Source organism: Clarias gariepinus, chromosome 2, assembly GCF_024256425.1.
Source record: "Clarias gariepinus isolate MV-2021 ecotype Netherlands chromosome 2, CGAR_prim_01v2, whole genome shotgun sequence".
Lineage (NCBI taxonomy): Eukaryota > Metazoa > Chordata > Actinopteri > Siluriformes > Clariidae > Clarias > Clarias gariepinus.
Genome location: NC_071101.1, coordinates 2,389,756 through 2,416,446, shown reverse-complemented (window position 1 = coordinate 2,416,446; position 26,691 = coordinate 2,389,756). Strand labels below are relative to the sequence as shown.

At 43.2% G+C, this 26,691-nt stretch overlaps 1 protein-coding gene across 4 annotated transcripts; it reads right to left on the bottom strand.

Annotated features, from left to right (window-relative positions):
* Nucleotides 1-2,461: 2,461 nt before the first annotated feature.
* On the bottom strand, nucleotides 2,462-26,484 carry LOC128514080 (uncharacterized). 4 transcript variants are annotated; one of them, XM_053487753.1, is made up of 6 exons: nucleotides 26,353-26,484; nucleotides 25,287-25,589; nucleotides 13,706-13,798; nucleotides 3,321-3,386; nucleotides 2,745-2,810; nucleotides 2,462-2,546 (listed from the first exon to the last, which is right to left on the bottom strand). In XM_053487753.1, exons 1-6 carry the CDS (start codon nucleotides 26,411-26,413, stop codon nucleotides 2,473-2,475), a joined length of 663 nt encoding a protein of 220 aa, XP_053343728.1. In that variant the 5' UTR covers nucleotides 26,414-26,484; the 3' UTR covers nucleotides 2,462-2,472. The 4 variants fall into 4 exon arrangements, with proteins under 4 accessions (XP_053343728.1, XP_053343742.1, XP_053343732.1 ...); XM_053487767.1 differs by having other exon boundaries at nucleotides 2,745-2,807; XM_053487757.1 differs by having other exon boundaries at nucleotides 3,321-3,383.
* Between the last annotated feature and the right edge of the window lie 207 nt (nucleotides 26,485-26,691).

Sequence of the window (26,691 nt, the reverse complement as noted above, 5' to 3'; positions counted from 1 at the left end):
AAATTGCTGGCTTGTGTTAACGTGTCCTTGAGAACGAAGCGCCATCTAGTGGTGGAACCAGGTTAATGCATAAATAGAGCTTGAATGGGCGTGTTTACTGTAAAATCTTGACACGCCTTTCTTGAAGGAAAAGGAGGGGGGACCTGGCGTGACAGTACCCCCACCCCACGAACCCTACCTGGCATTCTTGAGGGAGTCAGTAAAAATCCGTGATCAGAAAGCGATTCAGGATAAATCTGTCTGGAACCCACCTCCTCTCCTAGGGTCCGTAACCTTCCCAGCCCACAAGATACTGTAGGCCGTGCCCTCGGAAGCGAGACTTGAGCATTTTACGGACAGTGAAGGCCATGAGCCAAGATGGTGGGGGAGGGGGAGGGGCAGAGCCAGAGGGCATGGCACCAGTCTGCGGATCTGGGAGACGTGGAATGTGGGGTAAACTCAGCAGATGGAAAGAGGGAGAACCAGTCTGACAGAGGAGGGGTTGATGACGCGTGAGATTGTGAAGGGAACTATGAATCTTCTCAAGAGTCTCCTGGATGTGGTCTTGAGTGGTAAATCGCAAGTAGAAAGCATGACCCTGTGGCCAACGTGATACTTTGGGGCTGCACAGCGGTGCCGGTTGGCCTTAAGTTGGAAAGTGCAACATCGTAAGTCTGTTTCTAAAGCGGCGGACAAAAGCTTGAGCTGAAGGGACGGTGGTTTCCTCCTCCTGGTTGGAAAATAAACATGCATAAACAGCATTAAAACTGGAACATTCCAGTGATAAATGGACGAGAGGCTAGGTGTTGCGTTGATTAGGCTACAGAAAGCCTTCCACAATTGGGCTGTGAATTAGGGACCCCTGTTGGAAACTTTGTCTACACGGAGGCCATGGAGACAAAACACATGGTTGACCTTGAGCTCGTCAGTTTCTTGAACAGAAGGGAGTTTGAGTAGAGGGACAAAGTGAGCGGTTTTGAAAAACTTTTAACTATGGTGAGTATACACATGTTATTGTTGGAGGAGTGTAGCCAAGTGACAAAGTCGAAAGCGATATGGGACCAAGGGTCCCTGATATAGTTCAGCTCATATAGCTTATCACCTGCATAATGATTTTAAACTACTACCACTGACTTAAGCAATTTAAACAATTTCCCTCTGGGATTAATGAAGTTCTTTGAATCTTGAATCTTGAATTGAATAAAGCACCAAATGCCACTAAATGGTCTTGCGCAGCAGTACCTAAACTGCTAGTGCTTTATGATCCACAACAGCTACATACACACATTGATCAAAGTGTGCATGCTACTTGTCAGCACCTCATAATATGAAAACTTTTTCTTACCAAGTCCCAAAAATATGGAATAGGGTTTCAATTAATGTTCGGGACTCAGACAGAGTCTCAGACCTATTTATTTAGCCAAGCATTTTTCATTTGTAAAAGAGCAGATCTGGGGGACAGAGTATTATGGTATGTAACTAAGATGTGCAAATGCTGTTCTCTCCCATTCTCATTGATCATTCAGGTTTGTTTGGTAAGGTCATTGGTTGTCTTACTTTGCAGGGAGCCGTCTCTTCTAGCACTCCCCACAAAAGATTTATTGATCTTATATTTTATGTACATGACATTGAATATACCTAACTGTTCTCTCTCTCTCACTCTTTATATTTCTGTCCTTATTTCTGTGAAGCTACACATGGCATTCCTGAGTTACCAGACCACCCCTTCCTCCAGACCTCTCTGTACTTGTAAAGTCAGCAAAGTGGACTGCATAGTATATCATCTAAAACACATTTTCTCTTATACAGTTGCACTATTAACCTCATGGCACACAGTTTAGAGACTTATTTATTGCTTCACTATCTAGTATGAGGGGACACAGTTGAGTCTGGTTCCTCTCAAAGTTTTTTCCTCATGTCATATCAGGGAGTTTTCCATTTTTCTCTTTTGCTTGCTCATTATGGACAATCATTTATATAATTTATTTCTAGAGGTTTTATTTTTGCAAAGATGCTGTATCACAAAGTCTATTGTTAAAAGCACTATATGAATAAAATAGGATTGAATTTAATAAAAGAACTTGTAAATAGGTTTAGATGACAAACTGGATTTGAATATCAACAAGAAGCATCAAAGTAATCTTTACTTTGTGTGTGTTCTACCGGTCAGGTGTTGCCAGTGCACTGTTATATCCTGTGTGGGGTAGAAGTTGTCGCATTGCAAAGGAAACACAGATACTAAACAATTTGATTAGGAAGGCCAACTCTGTAATTTGTGATGCACTAGAACTTGAACCTAAGTTGCTGCTGTTGCTATAGTTATATTTAATTATCATTTGTAGTCATTATTATTGACCTACCTCATGCCATACTTTGACTGGCAACACCCCACTATGCACAATGTCTAAGTGTCTTTTTTACAAAAAAAGATAAAAACAACAAAAAAGGTATGAGAATAAGATTTAAATCATTTTTTGATTTAAAGTTTGTGTGTTATGGCATGATCTTGATTCCAGGCTGTGTAGCCAGATAATAAATGCCATCCCCTGGGTTCTGCTGGCCATCTCCTAAGAAAAGAGGAATACAATGTGGTTATGAATTTATGGAGTAAGGCAATCCTATACTCCTGTTTTTGTTTATTATTATTATTATTATTATTATTATTAATAAAATATTGCATAACGTTTGCATGAGCAGTAGACTCTGTTCTGGTAACAAAATGCATACAGCACATAAACAAAAGTTTACATTGATAGTAAACTGGCCTGTTTGTGGAGCCGATGGAGTCCAATAAAGAGACTCATAGAAGTGTAGATAATTTGATGATCCTGCTGGGACACAAAGTGTAAATGACACCACTAGGGGGCAGCATACTTATTCACAACTCATCCACATTCTTTTCCAGGATTAAAGTTTATATAATACAGTTTGTAATGGAACGATCATCTGGTGTGCATTTAATAGTAAAATATTAAGAAAAATAATGTGTGTCCTGATGTAAAGTTACTGTTGAAACCACAAAGTTGCTGTTTTGTGGTAAAATGCTTTATCCCACAATGATTCCACAGCAGTTCCTATGAGGCATGTTAAGTCAATCAACCTCTTTAAATAAATATAATGTCACATACAGCTCAAACTGCACATGTTGTACTATTATGGACCAGTTTTATTTTTGGCTGTTTGAAAAAAAGTGTGCAGTCATTCATCCAGACAACCATTAGTTTACAGTAGATATAATCAAACATTTCAGTTAGTTAGGTGATAAAGCTCAGTTTCTCATTCTCAGTCTATGTAAATAAACCACATTCAGCACAAAAACTCTACATTAATCGTAAACTCACCTGGTTGTGGTACTGATTGAGTCGTGTAAGTATCCTCAGAGAGAGGCAGCTGATCTGAAGATCCTGCTGAGACACAGAGTACACAGCTCACCACTAGGGGCAGAATTCTTGTTCCTGAATGATCCCCATTCTATTCATATACAGTATTATATTCCAGGATTCAAGTCAAATCAGACTGTGTAAAGATAAACTTTAAGGTAAATAGGACATGGGAAAAAGTGTTGAAAAACCGAAATATATAATTTCATGGTTAGTCAGGAAATATATACTGTATATAATTTTCTTTTCATTTTTGTGAATATATATATATATATATATATACTGTATATAAATGAATACAGGGCTTGGACAATGAAACGGAAACCACTGCTGCCCGACTCACTGCAGAATTAAATGTGCACCTCAACTCTCCTGTTTCTACCAAAACTGTTGGTCTGGAGCTCCACAGGGTCAATGTACATGGCCAGGCTGTAATAGCCAAACCTTTGGTCACTCGTGCCAATACCAAACGTCGGTTTCAATGGTGCCATCAGTGAAAATCTTGGGCTGTGGACAATGTGAAACATGTATTGTTCTTTGATGAGTCCAACTTCACTGTCTTTCCCACATCGGGGAGACTTACGGTGTGGAGAAGCCCCGAAGAAGTGTACCGCCCAGACTGTTATGCATGCCCATAGTGAAGCATGGAGGTGGATCAGTGACGGTTTAGGCTGCAATATCATGGCATTCCCTAGGCCCAATACTTGTGCTAGATGGGTGAATCACTGCCAAGTACTACCGAAAGGTTCTGGAGGACCATGTGTACCCAATGTATCAGGATAATAATGCACCAATACATACAGCAAAACTGTTGACAGAGTTATTTAATGAACATGAAAGTGAAGTGAATCTCCCATGGCCTGCACAGTCACCAAATCTAAATATTATTGAGCCACTTTGGGGTGTTTTGGAGGAGCGAGTCAGTGATCGTTTTCCTCCACCAGCATCACGTAGTGACCTGGCCACTATTCTGCAAGAAGAATAGCTCAAAATCCCATTGGCCACTGTGCAGGCTTGTATCTGTCATTTCCAAGACAAATTGATGCTGCAAAAGAAGGCTCTACACTATACTAATGAATTATTGTGGTCTAAAACCAGGCATTTTAGTTTCACCTGTACATTATACACAGTGCTCACACCCATCACATAGTATTTGGTTAAAGATTCTTTACAGGAGTGACAGCCTAAAATCTTTGTGTGAATGGTGCTACAAGCTTGGCACACCTTTCTTCTGGATGTTTCTTCCATTCCTCTTGACAAAATCATTCTTACTCTGCCAGGATAGATATTCAGTGTCATTGCACACCTATTTTCAGGTCTGTCCACGGATGCTCCATTGGGTTCGGGTTCAGATCCTAACTGGGCCGCTCCAGGACTCTTACATTGTTGTTCTGAAGTTACTCCTGTGTTTTCTTGCCAGTTTTTGTTGGACTGTAAAGACTGACATCCTGAGCACTCTGAAGAAGGTTTTTACTCAGAATAGCTCTTTATTTTATCTGCATCAATTTTTCCTCTATACTGAGTAATCTCCTAGTCACAGAAACACATCCTAACAGCATGATGCTGCCACCACCGTATCTGACTGTAGAGATGGGTTTAATAAAGTGAAGATTGATATCTAAATATCTCAAGGCATGTGAACAAGCTAAGCAGTTTAGCTGGTTAGCATTCCATATTAGTAATAATCAGAGTTGGGTATAAACTGTAATCTAATTACTTTTCATGGTAACACATTACATTTTAAATGCATGTAATTTGATTACAGTTACCAATGTCAAAAATGCATTTAAAGATTTGCGTGGCAGCGTCAGTTACTGAGCATGTGCTTTAATCAATCGTCTGAGAGCTTTTTTTGTCATGTGCGCGTGGATCGTTGGCTGTGAAGATGGACCCAGGTGCAGGTGGAGGTGCGGGTCATGAGCCTTCCAGTTCATCTGTGTGCTTCCTTAAAGGACAATTTATGATGCGTCATAGCTGGAATACGTGGAAGGTGGGATGAATGCATCGCATGGATGAGGGAAGTAAAAATGGGTTGATTAACTTGGTTATTGTAAATGAGCCGATGAAACATGGAGAGAGCTTGTGTGAAAGTGTCTTCAGGGGGATGTCCCTGGTGGCAAGCATGACTCTGTCTCCTATGTGATACCCGGGGGTCTTGGAGCGATGGCGGTCTGCCACCAGTATGGCCTGGATGCTTGCAGCAGGGATCGTCTGGCTCGTAACCATGTACGTTTGCAGCGGCGGACAAAATGTTGCGCTGAGAGGACCTCTACCTTCTCCACTTGAGAAAGAGCCTTGTGGAAGCAGATGGAAGACAGTTGTGAGCATACTCAACCCATGTGAGAAACTTACCCCAGGTGGTAGCGTCACGAGTGGTCATATACGGAGGGCGACTTCCATTGCTTGGTTCTTTCGTTCCGTCTGGGTTTCGTTGTATTGAAATAAAAACCAGAAGACACGCTAGGAGAGGCTCCAATGAGTTTACAAAAGGCCCCCCAGAAGCCTAAGGTAAATTGAGGGCCATGATCTGAAACTATGTAAGTGGGGAGGCCATGAAGATGAAAAACATGGAGGATCAACAGTCTCTTTGGCGGAGGGAAGCTTGGGGAGCGAAACCAGGTGGATGGACTTGGAGAAGCGGTCAACGATGGTCATGATACAAGTATTCCCATCAGATGAAGGTAGACCTGAGTATTCAATTCAATTCAATTTTATTTCTATAGTGCTTTTAGCAATTTTCATTGCCGGAAAGCAGCTTTACACAGTCAAAAGAATTATTTAAGTTTGTATGAAATGTGAATTTGTATGAATCAAAATGGTCAGTTTGTCCCTGGTGAGCAAGCCGAGGGCGACAGAGGTAATAGGAAGAAACCTTGAGAGGAACCAGACTCAACAGGGAACCCATCCTCATTTGGGTGAAACAGAAAGCAGTAAATGATCTGCATTTATACAGTGTGTAGGGTGGGAGGCAGTTCAGCTATAATAGGTGATGTTAATTGATGTTAATATGGAGTCCAGGTAGTTATTGAAGACCCAGGTAGACTTGTAAGAAGTTCCAGTCCTGAACTATCGAACTGTCAAGTCCCCAGAGAAACAGTTGCCAACACCAGTCAAGGGCAGAACCATTTTCTAGGTAGAGAGAATCATCCCCAGACACCAGACGCATCCCAGAGAGACACACGGGGCATCCATGTGACGAGATCTTCAGCCAGAAGCGGGGCACCAGGATGGGTCAGACAGGTCCAGAGGGCAGAGGGAGTCTGGATCACTGGCAGCTCAGGAACGACATGTGTAGCTCGACAGAGAGAGAGAAAAAGAGTGAAAGGGGGAGACAGGAAGAGAGAGGAAAGAGAAAGAGGGGGGGAAAGAGAAGAAGAGGAGAGATGGCAGTTAGGTATGGTCACAGTCACACAATGTATAATGTGAATGTATATTAACTGTAGAGTGCAAGCAGAGACTCCGGCAGGACTAACTATGACAGCATAACTAAAAGGGAGAGCCAGAAGGAAACACAGACATGAGGACTTCCTGAGATGTAAAGCAAACAATCACCTCACTGTCAGCAAACCTGAGTGATCAATGAGAGTGAGGAAGACAGCATCCAAACATACCAGTTCACCATAATACTCTACGTCCATGAGTCCCCCAGATCTGCTCCTTTACCTATGGCAAATCTATTTATAAAAATGCTTGGCTAAATAAATAGGTTTTTAGCCTGGACTTAAATACTGAGACTGTGTCTGAGTCCCGAATACTATTTGGAAGACTATTCCATAATTTTGGGGCTTTGTAAGAAAAAGCTCTGCCCCCAGCGGTATTTTTCATAATACGCGGTATTGACAAGCAGCCTGCATCCTTTGATCGAAGTAGGCGTGGCGGTTCGTAAGACACTAGCAGTTCGCTCAGGTACTGCGGCGCGAGACCATTTAATGCTTTATATGTCAAGAGTAGTATTTTAAAATCAATGCGAAATTTCACAGGGAGCCAATGCAGTGAAGATAAGATAGGGGTGATGTGCTCATATCTTCTGGTTCTAGTGAGGACTCTCGCTGCTGCATTCTGGACTAGCTGAAGCTTATTTATGCATCTAGCTGAACAACCAGACAGTAAGGCACACAATAGTACAATAGTCCAACCTAGAGGTGATAAAAGCATGAACTAGTTTTTCTGCATCGTTTAGCGACAATAAATTTCTTATCCTGGCAATATTTCTGAGGTGAAAGAATGCTATCCTGGTAATATTATTAACATGAGCTTTAAATGAAAGGCTGGAATCAATAATCACACCAAGGTCTTTCACTGTTGCATTTGATGGAACAGAAAGGCCATCTAAACTTACGGTGTGATCTAAAATTTTACTCCTAGCTGTATGCGGTCCTATGACTAGAACTTCTGTCTTATTCGGATTTAGCAGAAGGAAGTTAATTAGCATCCAATTTCTTATGTCCTGCACACATTGCTCAATTTTAGTAAGCTGTTTTTTCTCATCAGTTTTTGCTGAGACATATAACTGTGTATCGTCAGCATAACAATGAAAACTAATACCATGCTTACGGATTATGTTGCCCAGAGGAAGCATGTAAAGGGAAAAAAGCAGTGGACCTAAAACTGAACCCTGCGGAACGCCAAACTCCACTAGAGAACATGCAGAATAATCACCATTTAGGTCTACATACTGATAACGATGGGTCAGATAGGATCTGAGCCAGTAGAGGGCTGTACCCTTAATTCCTACTACATTTTCTAATCTGTGAAGAAGAATAGCGTGATCAACGGTGTCAAAAGCTGCACTGAGGTCGAGTAATACAAGCATAGTTACACAACCCTGATCAGAGGCCAATAGGATGTAATTTACTACTTTAACGAGTGCTGTCTCTGTACTGTGATGAGGCCTAAATCCTGACTGATCCTGACAGTTCATGTATGCCATTTCTATGTAGATATGAGCATAGCTGCTCCGCTACTATCTTTTCCAGAATCTTAGAGATAAAGGGGAGGTTTGATATTGGCCTGTAACTGGACAGCTGACAGGGGTCGAGGTCAGGTTTTTTAATTATTGGTTTGATAACTGCTAATTTAAAAGATTTTGGAACATAATTAATTCTTCGCTCAGCATTGGTTATTCTCAGCAGGGGTTCTGTTATTGCTGGTACTATCTGTTTAAGAAAATGTGTCGGTACAGGATCTAATATACAGGTTGATAAATTTGCAGAAGAGATGAGTGAAATTAGTTCATTCTCTTCAAGGGGAGTAAAGTATTCTAGGTTCTGATCTGACATGGCTAGATTAACATCTGCATCAATTACATTGTTCGGTTTCAAAACCTCAATTTTATGCCTAATATTTACAATTTTATTATTAAAAAAGTTCATGAAGTCCTCACTATTGCATGATGTTGTTGTGGAGATTTCTGCAGTGGTCTTATTTCTGGTTAATTTGGCTACAGCATTAAATAAGAATCTAGGATTATTTTTGTTATTTTCTATAAGAGTGGAGAGATATGTTGATCTAGCTACACTAAGAGCTTTTCTATAGTTCAAGATGCTCTCCTCCCATGCTATTTGAAATACTAGCAATTTAGTTTGACGCCATTTACGTTCTAATTTCCGAGCGGTCTGTTTCAAAGTGCGCGTGTGATCGTTATACCAGGGAGCAAAGTTCTTATCTCTAATAATTTTTATTTTGACTGGAGCCACATTATCTAAGGTATAGCGAAATGTCGACTCTAAATATTCAGTCGCCTGATCGAGTTCTGTGGGGTCAGACGGTGATCTAATCGAAGTTGGGAACTCTGGGAGATTACTGATAAAACTCTGTTTGGTATTTGATGTAAATGTACGTTTCATACGGTAGCGCGGCGCTGTGCGTACATTATTACTGTGACACACTTGAATTGAGACAAGATAGTGATCTGAGATAACTTCAGATTGTGGAATTGTGAATAAATTTCTTATACTTAATCCGAATAATATTATTAAATCTAAAGTGTGACCTGCTTTATGAGTGGGTCCTACTACACACTGATTTACTCCTACCGAGTCCAGTATGGACATAAATGCTGTTCTCAGAGGGTCTTCTGGGTTTTCAAAATGAATATTAAAATCTCTAGCAATTAACACTTTGTCTACAGAAACGACTAGGTTTGAGAGGAAATCTGCAAATTCACTAAGAAATTCAGAGTACGGCCCTGGAGGTCTGTAAATGACAGTTAGCGGGATCGACTGAGCTGACTTAATATAGTAAGATACACTTATGTTACTATAAAGAATTTCAAATAAATTAAATTTGTGTCCTTGTTTCTGTACAATAGTCAAATTAACATTGTGAATAACTGCGACGCCTCCTCCTCTACCAGTTAACCGAGGCTGGTGTATGTAGCTGTATCCAGGAGGACTAGCTTCATTTAGAGCTACATACTCGTCCTGTTTAATCCAGGTTTCTGTTAAACAGAGTATATCAAACTCCTGATCTGTGATAGTTTCATTAACTATAACTGCTTTAGATGCGAGAGATCTAATATTTAACAGTCCTAGCTTCAGATCAGAGGTGCCGGCTGCGCATTCAGTCTGATCCAAGTTTGTGGTCTTTATGTTAATTAAATTGCTAAAACAGACTTTCTGAGTCTTTCTAAATTTGTTTTTAGCTCGGGGAACAGACACAGTCTCAATACAGTAAACCCTAAGTGACGACTCTATACAGCTAGCGGACGGTTGGTTTAGCCTGTCTGTCTGCTCCCTGGCCTGGGCTCTGTATTGTCACCGATTAACTAGGCCTCTTCTGAGACTATGTGCTATACTACAAGAAATCAGAGCAGCACCTTCCCGAGTGGGATGGACACCGTCCCGCCCTAACAGGCCAGCTTTGCCCTCAAAGGTCTTCCAATTATCAATGAAGCCCATGTTGTTTTCGGAGCACCACCTGGACATCCAGCGGTTCAGTGACCATAACCTGCTGTAAGTTATGTCACCACGTCTCATTGGGATGGGACCAGAGCATATTACTCCATCGGACATCGCCTTCGCTAATTTAAACACCTCTATAAAGTTATTCTTACTAACCTCTGACTGACGAAGGCGTATATCATTAGCGTATTATCATTAGTATTCCCATCAGATGAGGGTAGACCAGCGAAATATGCGACCAGGGACAGTGAGGTATGGGTAGGGGTCTGAGTAGGCCAGCCGGAGGGCAGTTGTTGGGTTTACAGCGGGTGCAGATGTCGCAGGTTGCCACAAAGCTGGAAACATCCTTCCCCATTGTGGCCCACCAACAGCGCTGTTGAATGATAAAGAGTGTTCAGGCAGAGCCTGGGTGATAGGACAGTTTGGATCCATGACTCCACTTTAGGACCTGTGGGCGCAGACAGGGGGGAACAAAGAGGCAATCTGGAGGAACATTGCTTGGGCCGGGCTCCTGAGTCAATGCCTGCTTGACTTTGGTCTCGATGTCTAGCTCTAAGGCGGCAACAAAACAACAAGATGGCAGAATGGAGTTGTATGGTGTGGAATCCTGTGGGGGGGGAGAACTGATGCGGGAGGGCATCAGGTTTAGTGTTCTTAGAACCTGGGCAGTAGGACAGGGTGAAGTTGAACCTAGGGAAGAACAACGACCACCGAGCTTGACGGGCATTGAGGCTTTTGGCGGTGCATAGGTACTCCAGGTTCCTATGATCAGTCCACACTATGAAGGGAAGCTCGGTCCCCTTAAGCCAATGTCTGCACTTCTCCAGCACTAACTTGATGTCTAGGAGCTCTCAATCGCCTACATCATAGTTCCACTCAGCCAGAGATAGACGACAGCTTGTTGTCTCGTGGGGATCTTTGGGAGAGGATTCCCCCAACGCCAGTGTTGGAGGCATCCACTTCTACCACAAACTGGTGAGATGAGTTGGGTATGGTGAGTATGGGGGCTGAGGGGAACTGCTACTTGAGGTCCTCGAAAGCCTTGTCTGCCTCCTTGTTCCAGTAGAACCGCGTCTTGGAGGTTGTCAGGGAGATTAGGGGGTTGCGACGGAACTGTAAGCCCAAATGAAGCGGCGATAGAAGTTCGCGAACCCCAGGAACCGTTGGAGGTCACGTCAGGAGGCTGACTTGGGCCAGTTGAGGAAAATTAAAATGTCGTCCAAGTCCACGAACACAAAAGAATTCAAGAAGTCGCAGAGGACATACTGTAATTAATGAGGGCCTGGAATACGGCAGAGGCGTTGGTCAATCTGAACGGAACCACCAAATATTCGTAGTGCTCAGTGAGTGTGTTGAAGGCTGTTTTCCTCTCAATGCCCTCCCGGATGCAGACGAGGTGATAAGCATTTCGTAGGTCGAGTTTGGTGAAGATATCCACTCCCTGGAGAAGTTCAAAAGCGGTGGCCATGAGTAGTAACGGGTAGTGATTCTTGAAGGTTGTCTCGTTAAGCCCTCTGTAATTAATGCATGGATGAAGGGTTTTGTCTTTTTTTTGACAAAGAAAAAACCAAGGAGGTTGCAAGGAGGATGGATGGATAATTCCGGCAGCGAGGGAATCTATAATGTACTTATTCATGGCCTCTCTCTCTTGGCGTGCCAGAGAGTAAAGTCTGCCTTTTGGGGGAGAGGTGCCCGGGAGAAGATCAATAGAACAGTGATATGGTCGATGCGGTGGAAGTGACATGGCTCGGGTCTTATTGAAGGCCTGCCTGAGATCATGGTATTCAGTGGGAACGTTGGAGATGTCCGGGGCTTCATCGGGCGTGACCAGGATAGAAGCCGGAGCGAGTGCTGAGTGCAGGCATGTCGTGGAGCATGAGGGATTCCAAAACTTGATGACGTGCTTGTTCCAGTCGATCTGGGGACCATGGAGGGCTAGCCAGGGGAGTCCGAGGACCAAAGCGGCATGTGATTTGTCAATGACGAAGAGGAAGATCTCCTCAGAGTAATTCCCTGATCTCCCTAAAGTTAACGAAAAGGTACTATGTGTGATGGGTGGAAGCCAGCTCCTATCCAAGGCCTGAATGGCGAGCGGAGGGTCCAGTAATACACAAGGGATCTTTAATGCCTTGACAGTAGAGGCGCTGATCAGGTTCAGGTCAATGAGTGCCTTAATCGGGTGGGCCTGACCGCTGACGATTAGGTTTACGGAAAGTAGGGGACGTGATTGTGGGAGTTTGTTGGGAGGAGGGCCCTCTAGTGCTCCCAGTCTGACTAGAAGACGCCTCCCTTTTATTAGACAGTCTTTAAGCCTGTGTCCTGAAGCTTCACAGTAAAAACAAGCCCCTTGTAGATGGCGTCGGCATCTCTCCTCGTCAGAGACGCGAGTCCTGTCTAGCTGTGTGGGCTTCTTTCGATTCGTCTGCTTCAGAGTAGGAGACGCGTGCCCTATTCTGGGTTGGGGTGATTTCCTGGCAGGGTGCACACTTATGGATGGCCATCTTAAACGGAGACGTGAGTCGATCCGCCCGGCGAGATTCATTTTTGTGAAGCTGCTTTGAGACAATGACCATTGTTAAAAGCGCTATATAAATAAAATCAAATTGAATTGAATTGAATCCATGAGCTCGTGGAGGTCCGTGGGAAGTTCATGAGAGATGAGCTTATCCTTAAGAGCTTCTGCTAACCCTTCCAATAAAACATCTGCTAAACGAGAAACACAGCGAAATCGCAATGTGAAAAACCATGAACAGAAACGCGAAAACACTGTAGCAAAACAACACACAATAATCCAGCAGCGAAAGGCCGAAAGAAATCAGCGCCAGATGAGAAACCGGTGTGCCGGCGGGGCGGTCCGGGGGCGTGTTATGAGTGATGACAGCGTGGGAAAACATGAGAAGCCTGACAGCGTAGGAAAGGAAATGTCAAAGGACCTAAGCAGTCTTTGATTAGCGCGAAGCGCTGAGAGCATGACAGCTTCGTAGTTTTACATTTGATTTTGTAACGGGTTTACTCTGTGCTTGGGCGACACCACAGACACACGGACACGAGGCGAGGTCTTACGGGTGATTTTATTTTAGAAAAAAACAAGAAGGAGCGGGTTAAAAGAGGGAGGAATGGGAAAACGAGAGGGTTTTTAATTCTGAGAAAGTCTAAGATCCATTAACATTAATTATCGCCAGCTGCAGAAAGGGAGGCCGCCTACATAGGTTGAGGTATAGCCCATCACAGGCGCACACAGTGACAGAGGTTTCAAAGTAGCTTGAAAGTAAAGTAATTAGTAATCTGATTACTTTTTACATGTAATAATCAGTAATGTAATCAAATTACAATTTTAAAGTAGTAATTTGTCATTTGTAGTAGATTACTTTTTTGATTAACCTCCCCAACACTGGTAATAAAGTGTATAAAACTGTACTGCATATAGTTTAAATAAAATATTACCTTTCTTTTTGGATAAACATCTCCACAGAACCAGCACCGATGCTAATGTGAACACGAAGCCTCCAGCTACTGCAGCTATTAACATCCACTGAACTGAAAACAAAATTACATCATCATACATGTCTGCCAGTCCTACACAACTATTTAAAAAATTAACCAAATTCAGATCAATACATCTCTATTGTTACATGTTTATGTATATTAAATATTTATATTTATGTTAGTTCTGTAATTATTTTTAAAATAATGAAGGAATGCAAAATAATATAATAATGTTATACCAAGAATAGGAAGCTGCAGAAGAAATACGAAATAATGGACTGTGTTCCAAATTATTACGCAAATGAATCTTTCTCTGATTTTCATAATTATTTAATGCAAATGACAGTCAGTATAATTTTCAAGTTATCAACCATTAGGGTAGAATTAAAATTTTATTGAACAAACCTCCTAATGATAATATTTATTAAAAAAATAAAATAAAAACGCACTGTATCAAATTATTATGCACAACAGAGTTAAAACATTTTAGAGGTTGTAAATAGGCTTTTGTTGAATTTGCAGCATTATGAGGTCATATTTACTAAAAACAAAAGCTATTTAAATCAAAAACATTCTATAAGGGCACGTTACATCTTAACATAGAATTAACATTATTTGATATCACCTTTACAATTCTTGCATTCATTGAACTTGGGAGTTTTTGGACAGTTTCTGCATGAATTTTTTTGCAGGATGTCAGAATAGCCTCCCAGAGCTGCTGTTTTGATGTGAACTGCCTCCTATCCTAGATCTTTTGCTTAAGGATGCTCCCAAGTTTCTCAATGGGGTTGAGGTAAGGGGAGGATGGTGGCCACACCATGAGTTTCTCATCTTTTATGCCCATCGCCGCCGATGACACAGAGGTATTCTTTGGAGCATGAGATGGTGCATTGTCATGCATGAAGATTTTGCTACAAAAGGCAGGGTTCTTCTTTTTGTACCATGGAAGAAAGTCAAAAACTCTATATACTTTGCCAAGGTCATTTTCACACCTTCAGAGGGGCCTACCAGCTCTCTCCCCATGATTCCGGCCCAAAACAAGACTCCACCACCTCCTTGCTGACGTCGCAGCCTTGTTGGGACATGGTGGCCATCCACCAACCATCCACTACTCCATTCACCTGGACCATCCAGGGTTGCATGACACTCATCAGTAAACAAGACTAGTCTTCATGTATGTCTAGCCCCACTGAAACCGTTTCTGCTTGTGAGCACTGGTTAAGGGTGGCCGAATAGTAGGTTAATGCACAACTGCAAGTCTCTGAGGGATCCTACACCTTGAGGTTCGCGGGACTCCAGAGCAGTGGCGGCTGCAAGCTTTTGAAACAGGGGAAGCTCATACTAGGCCTTTATCATAAAATTCATTATGTTCTTTGCAATTTTTATGTCAAAGTTATCCAGATCCCCAAAACCCAAACACATCCCATTCCCTGAGAAGGTTTCGTCAACAGGCATGGCCAACAGTACATTTTTTTTCTCACAGCACTTCCAGTCAGCCAGTTTACCTTGTCATACCAGGAGAGCTGAAAAGACCTGTTATTTTTTTTCCCTGATTTTTGCACCAGATCAATCTTGAGCATTGGTCTGCCCTGCCATTTAATTCTAAGTCTCTCCTCGTAAGGAAGACTACTAATTGGTTTTGCCAAAAGCAGGTCAACAATATTAGCACCGTCTGCCTCTGCCATTATGCACAGCTTGCTATCTGGCTAGTTTTCCCTTCCACGAGCTACTTTAATTATATGAACAAACTAACTTTACAATGTTGAAACAAGGAGAAAAGGCAAGAATGCTATAATTTTTTTTTTATTATTTAAAGAATGATATGTACAAACAAAATGGGTTTATATCACCAGCAAACAATACAGAGTGCAGCAGTTCGTCTTACCACTTCACCTGCAAATCCACATGGGACAGAACTCGGATCTTTGTAGCGCTGATGTATACTTAAGACATGCTATCAATCAAAAAAGGGGTTCCGCCCTTTAAACAGCTCCTCTAATCATCATACAGCAGCCCAGCGTCCTGGCCCACCCACTGCTCCATTCACTCCCAGAGACGCTGAGCGTCCGTGGGCGGGACATAATCGCAGCGTTTAACCAATGACCATCTAGTTTCAAAGCACTGAAAAAAAAAAACGTTAAAAGCAGCCGCATTGAAGTCAATGGACACTGGGCTTCAACGGGGAAATGCACTGTGACGCTACGGGAATGTATGAGAAAAAAATCAAGTCAGTCGACCTGCTATATCTAACTGATTCTGAATTGAAGTCAAACAGAGTTTTATCAGTAATTTCCCAGAGTTCCCAACTTCGATTAGATCACCGTCTGACCCCACAGAACTCGATCAGGCGACTGAATATTTAGAGTCGACATTTCGCTATACTTTAGATCATGTAGCTCCAGTTAAAAGAAAAATTACTAGAGATAAGAAACTTGCTCCCTGGTATAACGATCATACACGCTCTTTAAAACAGACCGCTCGGAAATTAGAACGTAAGTGGCGTCAAACTAAATTGTTAGTATTTCAAATAGCATGGAAGGAGAGCATCCTGAACTATAGAAAAGCTCTTAGTGTAGCTAGATCAACATATCTCTCCACTCTTATAGAAAATAACAAAAATAATTCTAGTTTTTTATTTAATGCTGTAGCCAAATTAACCAGAAATAAGACCACTGCAGAAATCTCCACAACAACATCATGCAATAGTGAGGACTTCATGAACTTTTTAAATAATAAAATTGTAAATATTAGGCATAAAATTGAGGTTTTAAAACCAAATGATGTAATAGATGCAGATGTTAATCTAGCCATTGTCATGAGTCTGAGACTACGGGCTGATGGTATAGCCATGGGCTTAGAAAGGCGGGCATAAACGCAGAGGTCCTTGTCAAAAGGAAGAGTCTTTTATTAACAAAACATAACTAAACACATTGGAACTAAACAAACAAAATACTGGCTCAGTAAACATAACACACAAGAGTTCAGGAAACAAAACACACACACGGGAATACAGGGAATAGACATACTGGGGTTCTGGGAACCCGTCACGGTTAACTGGCGCTTAGTGATGGAACCTCGGCTTTCTAACACAGGCAGATATTTTGGCTCTAATACCTTATACAAATACATAGGCTCTAATACCTAGGACACATACATAGGCTGTAACACCTGAGACAAACGACAAACATGCTCTGTGTTAGACGCACGGCTGTGGCTAGGTGCCGTGACCAGGGCCCCAAGGCCCCTCTTAAACAAATCACATGAACTCAAACTCAGACAAACTCCACAATACTCACACATAAGACCAAAGCTCCTTGACGTAAACTTACCCCTGGTACGCACCTACGAGCGACTCACACACACCCACACTCCTATGAGCTAATTACACACACACCCTGCGCTCCTATGAGCGGCTTACACACACATGCTCCTATGAGCGGCTTACACACACCTGCTCCTATGAGCGGCTTCCACGCATGCCCACGCTCCAGAGAGCGGCATTCACGCCTACGCTCCTATGAGCGGCATACATACACACGCTCTTATGAGCGGACCTCACACACACCTGCTCCTATGGGCGGCATTCATACGCACGCTCCTATGAGCGGACCTCACACACACCTACGCTCCTATGAGCGGACCTCACGCCTACGCTCCCATGAGCGGCATACTCACCTCCACGCTCCCATGAGCGGCATACTCACCTCCACGCTCCCATGAGCGGCATACTCACCTCCACGCTCCCATGAGCGGCATACTCACCTCCACGCTCCCATGAGCGGCATACTCACCTCCACGCTCCCATGAGCGGCATACTCACCTCCACGCTCCCATGAGCGGCATACTCACCTCCACGCTCCCATGAGCGGCATACTCACCTCCACGCTCCCATGAGCGGCATACTCACCTCCACGCTCCCATGAGCGGCATACTCACCTCCACGCTCCCATGAGCGGCATACTCACCTCCACGCTCCCATGAGCGGCATACTCACCTCCACGCTCCCATGAGCGGCATACTCACCTCCACGCTCCCATGAGCGGCATACTCACCTCCACGCTCCCATGAGCGGCATACTCACCTCCACGCTCCCATGAGCGGCATACTCACCTCCACGCTCCCATGAGCGGCATACTCACCTCCACGCTCCCATGAGCGGCATACTCACCTCCACGCTCCTATGAGCGAACCTCACACAAACTTGTTTCGATAAGCGGCATTCATACCCACGCTCCTATGAGCGAACCTCACACAAACTTGCTCCGATGAGCGGCACTCATACCCACGGTCCTATGAGCGAACGTCACACATATTCGTTCCCATGAACGGCTTACACACACGCTCCTATGAGCGAACCTCACACATACTCGTTCCTAAGAACGGCTTACACACACGCTCCTAAGATCGGCACTCGTAGAGCATACCAAGGCCTAGAGCTTTGGTCAAACACAGGGGAATACATACAAACGGAATTAACATGAAACACAAGGACAATAAACACACGCAACATACTCACACATAAATGGTTTAACTCAGGATTAACTTACGCCCTTAAACCATATAAAACAAACCCACAGAGCCAGTACTAACAAACCCCCAACATACAAAACAAAACAAAACAAAACAAAACAAAACAAAAGCTCACTAGAGAATAACAATGCTCGGCCCAGTTTCCCAGAACTAACAGCTACTTATAGTCTCACTAATTGGCTGCCTCGGCGCAGGTGAGCTCTTTCCAACAAAACTACAAACAAACACAACACAGCCACAGTGCCCTCTAGGGGCAGTCCCTTACAGCCATGTCAGATCAGAACCTAGAATACTTTACTCCCCTTGAAGAGAATGAACTAATTTCACTCATCTCTTCTGCACATTCATCAAGATCCTGTACCGACACATTTTCTTAAACAGATAGTACCAGCAATAACAGAACCCCTGTTGAGAATAATTAATCCTTCACTCAGCATTGGTTATGTTCCAAAATCTTTTAAATTAGCAGTTATCAAACCAATAATTAAGAAACCTGACCTCGACTCCTGTCAGCTGTCCAGTTACAGGCCAATATCAAACCTCCCTTTTATCTCTTAGATTCTGGAAAAGATAGTAGAGGAGCAGCTATCCTCATACCTACATAGAAATGGCATACATGAACTGTATCAGTCAGGATTTAGGCCTCACCACAGCATAGAGACAGCACTCGTTAAAGTAGTAAATGACATCCTATTGGCCTCTGCTTAGTGTTGTGTAACTACGCTTGTATTACTCGACCTCAGTGCAGCTTTCGACACCATTGATCACGCTATTCTTCTTCACAGATTAGAAAATGTAGTAGGAATTAAGGGTACAGCCCTCTCCTGGCTCAGATCCTATCTGACCAATCGTTATCAGTATGTAAACTTAAATGGTGATTATTCTTCATGTTCTCTGTTCTCTCGGAACGTCATGTTTGGCGTTCCGCAGGGTTCAGTTTTAGGCCCACTGCTTTTTTCCCTTTACATGCTTCCTCTGGGTAACATAATCCGTAAGCATGGTATTAGTTTTCATTGTTATGCTGATGATACACAGTTATATGTCTCAGCAAAACCTGATGAGAAAAAACAGCTTACTAGAATTGAGCAATGTGTGCAGGACATAAGAAATTGGATGCTAATTAACTTCATTCTGCTTAATCCGGATAAGACAGAAGTTCTAGTCATAGGACCGCGTACAGCTAGGAGTAAAATTTTAGATCACACCGTAAGTTTAGATGGCCTTTCTGTTCCATCAAGTGCAACAGTGAAAGACCTTGGTGTGATTATTCATTCCAGCCTTTCATTTGAAGCTCATGTAGATAATATTACCAGGATAGCATTCTTTCACCTCAGAAATATTGCCAGGATAAGAAATTTATTGTCGCTAAACGATGCAGAAAAACTAGTTCATGCTTTTATCACCTCTAGGTTGGACTATTGTAATGCCTTACTGTCTGGTTGTTCAGCTAGATGCATTAATAAGCTTCAGCTAGTCCAGAATGCAGCAGCGAGAGTCCTCACTAGAACCAGAAGATACGAGCACATCACCCCTATCTTATCTTCACTGCATTGGCTCCCTGTGAAATTTCACATTGATTTTAAAATACTACTCTTGACATATAAAGCATTAAATGGTCTCGCGCCGCAGTACCTGAGCGAACTGCTAGTGTCTTACGAACCGCCACGCCTACTTCGATTAAAGGATGCAGCCTGCTTGTCAGTACCGCGTATTATGAAAAATATAGCTGGGGGCAGAGCTTTTTCTTACAAAGCCCCAAAATTATGGAATAGTCTTCCAAATAGTGTTGGGGACTCAAACACAGTCTCAGTGTTTAAGTCCAGGCTAAAAACCTATTTATTTAGCCAAGCATTTTTATAAATAGATTTGCCTTAGGCAAAGGAGAAGATCTGGGGGACTCATGGACGTAGAGTATTATGGTGAACTGGTATGTTTAGATGCTGTCTTCCTCACTCTCATTGATCACTCAGGTTTGCTGACGGTGAGGTGATTGTTTGCTTTACATCTCAGGAAGCCCTCATGTTTGTGTTTCCTTCTGGCTCTCCCTTTTAGTTATGCTGTCATAGTTAGTCCTGCCAGAGTCTCTGCTTGCACTCTACAGTTAATATACATTCACATTATACATTGTGTGACTGTGACCATACCTAACTGACATCTCTCCTTTTCTTCTCTTTCCCCGCCTCTTTCTCTTTCCTCTCTCCTCCTGTCTCCCCCTTTCACTCTTTCTCTCTCTCTGTCGAGCTACACATGTCGTTCCTGAGCTGCCAGTGATCCAGACTCCCTCTGCCCTCCGGACCTGTCTGACCCATCCTGGTGCCCCGCTTCTAGCTGAAGATCTCTTCACATGGATGCCCCGTGTGTCTCTCTGGGATGCGTCTGGCGTCTGGGGATGATTCTCTCTACCTAGAAAATGGTTCTGGCCTTGACTGGTGTTGGCAACTGTTTCTCTGGGAACTTGACAGTTCGATAGTTCAGGACTGGAACTTCTTACAAGTCTACGTGGGTCTTCAATAACTACCTGGACTCCATATTAACATCAATTAATATCAGCTATTATAGCTGAACTGCCTGCCACCTAACACACTGTATAAATGCAGATCATTTACTGCTTTCTGTTTCACCCAAATGAGGATGGGTTCCCTGTTGAGTCTGGTTCCTCTCAAGGTTTCTTCCTATTACCATCTCAGGGAGTTTTTCCTTGCCACTGTTGCCCTCGGCTTGCTCACCGGGGACAAACCGACCACTTTGATTCATACAAATTCACATTTCATACAAACTTAAATAATTATTTTGATTGTGTAAAGCTGCTTTGCGGCAATGAAAATTGCTAAAAGCGCTATACAAATAAAATTTAATTAAATTGAATTGTGAGCATTGGTTAAGGGTGGCCGAATAGTAGGTTAATGCACAACTGCAAGTCTCTGAGGGATCATACACCTTGAAGTTTGCGGGACTCCAGAGGCACCAGCAGTTTCAAATACAGTACCTGTTTGCAGCTTTGTAATGGTCTTTTTTTGCAGCTGCTCTCTTAATCCGATGAATTTGTCTGGAAGAAACCTTCCTCATTCTGCCTTTATCTGCACGAACCCATTTGTGCTCTGAATCAGCCACAAATGTCTTCACAGTACGATGATCATGCTTAAGTTTTCATGAAATATCTAATGTTTTTTTCTACCTTGTCCAAGGCATTGCACTATTTGACGCTTTTCGGCAGCAGAGAGATCCTTTTTCTTTCCCATATTGCTTAAAATCTGTGGCCTGCTTAATAATGTGGAACAACCTTTTTCAGTACTTTTCCTTTAATTGGGCTTATCTGCCAAAGTAATTATCACAGGTGTCTGAGATTAATTTCAGTGATCCAAAGAGCTCTGAGGCACAACATCATCCATGAGTTTAATTTAAAAACCAAACATTTAATGTTTATGACACTTACATCCAATTTGCATAATAATTTGGATTGCGGTGTAGAAACAAGTGTGATTTAGCTGTACTAGATTCATTAAAAAAAAAAAAATTCTTGAATAATTAAAGTTAATTTGTTGTTAATTGGTTGTGTCCACTGTGTAAAAAAGTAATCGCCCCAAAACTTAATAACTGGTTATTACAATAAAAAATCTTCCACAGGGGCACTGCTAGAAATTTCTCCCTTTCAACCTCGATAAAGCCAACACTTTCCAATTGCCAAAGCCAAACCTAAAACCCACATGATACATTCAAAGCTTTTATAACACTAATCATTTAATTTATACTGCTGTTCAGTGCCCTGGTAACTCTGGTGTATACTGAAGGTAATGTGTTATGTAACCGGCAGTAAGCTGTGGAAATACGGTTAATGTTAAATATCCAGTCATTCTGGTATAATGTGGGCAGAGATGTAAAGCCAACATCCATACAATGAGTTCACCCGCCAGTTAAAACTCCTGGCTGAGGTGTTCTGTAAAAGACGTGCCACCCATCTCCCACCTCTTCGCCCCTACGACCTGGCCATCAACCTTCAGCCAGGCTTGGTTCCCCCCCGCGGCCATCTTTACTCCCTCGCACCCACCGAGACACGGGCGATGGAGGAGTACGTGTCGAGCGCCCTTTACCAAGGTACCATCAGGCCCTCCTCTGGACACGGACAGTTGAAGAACATACTCAACATGTCAGGGCGGGCCTCAAGAGATTGCTCGCCCATCAACTGTATTGTAAGTTGGAGAAGTGCGCTTTTCACGAGCGCTCCTGGGCTTTGTCATCTCACCCCAGGGTGTAGCCATGGACCTGCAGAAACTACTGTAGAACCTGTGTGTCATTGGCCCCTTCCCAAGACCCTCAAGCAGCTTCAACGGTTCCTCGGGTTTGCGAATTTCTATCTTCGCTTCATCAGAGACTACAGCATAGTTGCAGCACCCCTAACCGCTCTGACATGCCCGACCCCACATCACTTCACCCTTAACTCTACCACCATCTCCGCCTTCAAGGAACTGTGTCATTGCTTTACCACTGCTCCAATCCTTTTCATCCAGATGCCAACAAACCATTCGTTGTGGAGGTGGACACTTCACCAAAGCGAGGTCTGGACCAGAATTTGACCCCACTCAACAGTGATATGGGGTAGGGGACCGCAAGTTGTTGTCCATAAAGTGGGCATTGGAGGAATGGCATCACTGGCTCCAGGGCACCAGCGAGCCTTTCATCGTCTGGACTGACCACCAGAATTTGATCACCATCCAGAACATCTGGAGCATCAAGCAGCTAAACCCGAGACAGGAGCGGTGGGCTCTGTTTTTTGAACATTTCAATTTCCATCTATCTTACCGCCTGTCCTCCCACAACCAAAGATCATTGCACCTCTCCACTGGAACTTGGAAACGAGGGTTCGCCAGGCACAGGCCACGGAGACCCAACCGGCAGGTGTGCCGCCTGGACGACTCTACGTGCCTTCAGCGCTCAGGAGTGACTTCATGAAGTGGGGCCACTCATCATCCATCTCTGGACATCCTAGTGCTAGGCGCACACTCCAGTTTATTCAGAGTGCCGTCTGGTGGCCCTCCGTGACACGCAACATAGACGAGTTCATCCAGGCATGCCCAGTGTGCGCCAGGGCGAAGACTATCAACAAGCCGATGCCGGGAGAGCTCCAGCCGCTCCCGGTTCCCCGCCGGCCCTGGACACACATTGCTGTCAGTTTCATCACTGGCCTGCCGGCCTCAGAAGAAAAGACGACCATCATGACCATCGTGGACCGGTTCTCCAAAGCCGTGCACCTGGTGGCCCTCACCAGACTCCCGTCAGCCAAAGACACAGCCGAGCTGATACTAGAGCATGTAGTCCACCTGCATGGATAACCAAAAGACATCGTCTCGGACAGAGGGCCCCAGTTCACTGCCCAGTTCTGGAAGGCCTTCTGCCGTCTGATCAATTCCACCTGTAGCCTTTCTTCTGGATATCATCCCCAGACCAACGGTCAGACGGAGCAAACCAACCAACAACTGGAGCGCTATTCTGAGCTCAGATGTTTTGTCACCGATCGTCAGCGTTCCTGGGCCCGCTATCTCATATGGACTGAGTTATCTCACAACCTCCGCCACCAATCTCAGCCCATTTGAGGTATGCCACGGTTTCCAACCTTCGATGTTCGATTAACAAGAACCGGAGGTTGATGTACCCTCGGCCCAACAGTTGGTTCGCAGGTGTCGGCGGCTGTGGAGACAAGCCAACCGAGCCATCCAACAGGCTAACATCCGCTAGGCCACCCAACATCGCCGTCGACACCCTCCGGGACGAATGTATAACGTAGGTGACAAAGTATGGCTGTCCACAAAAAATCTACATCTCCACACCGAATCAAGGAAATTATCACCCAGGTTCATTGGTCCATATCACTTCACACTCAACCCTGTCACCTACCGGCTCCAGCTGCCTGTGGCGCTCCGAATCCATCCGTCGTTCCACACCTCACAACCGAAACCCTTCACAAGAAACCCCCACAAGATGGCACTTCACATCGCTCAGTCATTGAGTTCACCCATGTTGGTTCAAACTGTTCGTGAGTACTCACTTTCTTGGGTTTACTTTCTGATTCGAGTGTGTGTTTATAGGATGCAGGATAAATTTCTGTTTTTCCCTTGCTTGCCTTCTGTGAGAGTCCTTAGAATAATTCACGTGGTTATCCTGCCTACTCGCTTGCTTCCGCGTTTGGGTTTACCATCCACGCTACAAAGGGCTAACCGCTAATCGCTAAGTCTTCTTATCAACCCGGGTTAGTTCGTGATAACAAGTCTGCAGGTTTTTAGTCCAACAACAGGCTGAAACAAGTTAGAGTATATTACTGATTAGTTATCCCTGACTGAATGCGGCTGACTGACTGAGTGAAACACCTGGCACAGAATGGGATTTAAATAAACACCTGCAGAATGTTGACACTACAGTTAGCTCTGTGTTAAGCTAAAACTAAAACTACATTATCTGCGCACTGTCATGTGGGAGTCGTGTTGGAGGAGGAACTGATGTCAAATTCATAGGAAACAAAAAATGGTTAACTCTTTATGAGGGAGTAATGATACAGTACGTCCAGAGCGTGATATTATTTACATCATTATAATTAAGTGACTCATTTGCATCACATAGAGACAGACAAAGATGGATAAAAATAACTTGACATTGTGCTTAAAAAGTGAGTAAACAATTACCCTCTCTAGATTTGAAACAGAGATTGGCAGGACTACACTGTATGGAGCAGAGGCAGAGCTCGACTGTTCAATCTAAAGCAGGTGGAGGAGTACAGAGGATGTTACATTTTTGCACAGAAATAGTTATTATATGTATCCAATTATATGGGTCCAATAAAATATTATGAAATTGCTAGATTTTTTAGGGCCCCTGTCACTACTGAGCTCTTGACATTGTCTTAAACCATTCCAGTATGTCCCGCTATGGAATGTCCTCCTCATTTCCAGTAAAGTCCTGTAATAATTATGCCATTTTAAATGGTTTTATTGTAATCATTTTTCAGTGACAGAACACTTACCAGTCCTAGTTGTGTCTTGAGTGCTTGTTCCAGTCTTAGCTATCACACTGAGCTCCACCGTGTTCTCATTGCAATAATATTGACCAGAATCTGAGTGTGAGAATCCGAATATACTCAGAATCAGACTTGGTCCTGAGCTGTAACGTGTGTCTGTGTCATTGATGTGTTTGGTAACTATGGCATTGTAGACAGTGAGAGTCTTCTCCCTTTTTCCATCTACGTCTCTGCTCCAGGTCACACTGTCCTCAGTCTTATCGCCACATTTAACGAGGCAGATGTTTTTCTTTTGACAAGATTGTTTTACTGTCAGGAGGAAATACAGTTTTAGTAAAGAGTGCGATTTTTTTTATTCTGTCATTTTGTACTCTACACTGTGCAGTTCCTTGCTGTGTTTTATTCACAAAATTAACCGCTATATACTGTAGATGTCTGACTTTAGAGACTGTTACACCTTTCCTTATGTGTTGTTTAGACTTCAGTAAATCTAATCTAAATATAAAGTTTCTTATGAATCATACACCTGCTGAACTAAAGCACCATGCTTTTATTTCTCAACGTGTATATATCACTATTCTGTCACAAACCACATCCTGTGTACGTAGTTCCTAAAAGACACAAAATAGGAAATAGGTTTGTACTTTGATTATTGTTAATACATTTTAGTGTGGTCCTAATCCTAGTAATAATCATTTTACAGATGTATAGCTCAATAAATAATGAATAAAGTAAACCTTATATCTTTTACTCAATCTGCCTAATAGTTACAGTTACAGTTCATAGTCGCAATAGCTTTATATATTATAGTACAATATACTACAATAACTGTGATACTGTGCAGAGCTGCTACACTGGAAGGGGTTCGAACTGAGACCTCCACCTGGTTTTATAACTAGACTATTACTATCAGCCAGTTTACTTTTATGTAGAGAACAGGAGAGAGGAGCAGATTGGTATTTTGGAGGGAAAAGCTTGTTATTTTTATTTCAATAAAATAATTTCAAAGTGAAAATCTATAGTCTTTGATGTTATAAATCTATCCAGGTATAGAGGATGTGGAAGCACTCACCGCTGCTGGCTGTGTGTACGCTTACACACAGCAGGAGACACATGAACCCAGTATACTCCATCACCACTGAGTGTACAGACTGAGTGTACAACTAAGTTACAGACAAAACACTGTAGATCGTGTAAAGCTCTGAGATGCAGTGCATGTGTGATAAGGGGTGTGTAGAATTGAGATGTAGCTCAGGAAGTGATCAAATGTCGTGTAGCAATGCTTGTGAGTATATGCCTTTTCTGGCACAACATCCTGTGTGTTGAGAAAGAAAATAACAGAAGTACAATTTAGCATCAAACAAATGCATAATATAATATTTGTAAAGGTTATAAAGATTCAGGGATCTTT

Excerpts from the sequence above, each read along its gene's own strand:
- LOC128514080 (XM_053487753.1), bottom strand. The coding sequence starts at position 26,413 with ATGGAGTATACTGGGTTCATGTGTCTCCTGCTGTGTGTAAGCGTACAC. Across the intron at positions 13,799-25,286 it reads TCAAGACACAACTAGGACTG|TTCAGTGGATGTTAATAGCT; the intron begins GTAAGTGTTCTG and ends TTTTGTTTTCAG. Across the intron at positions 2,811-3,320 it reads TCAATCAGTACCACAACCAG|CAGGATCATCAAATTATCTA; the intron begins GTGAGTTTACGA and ends TTTGTGTCCCAG.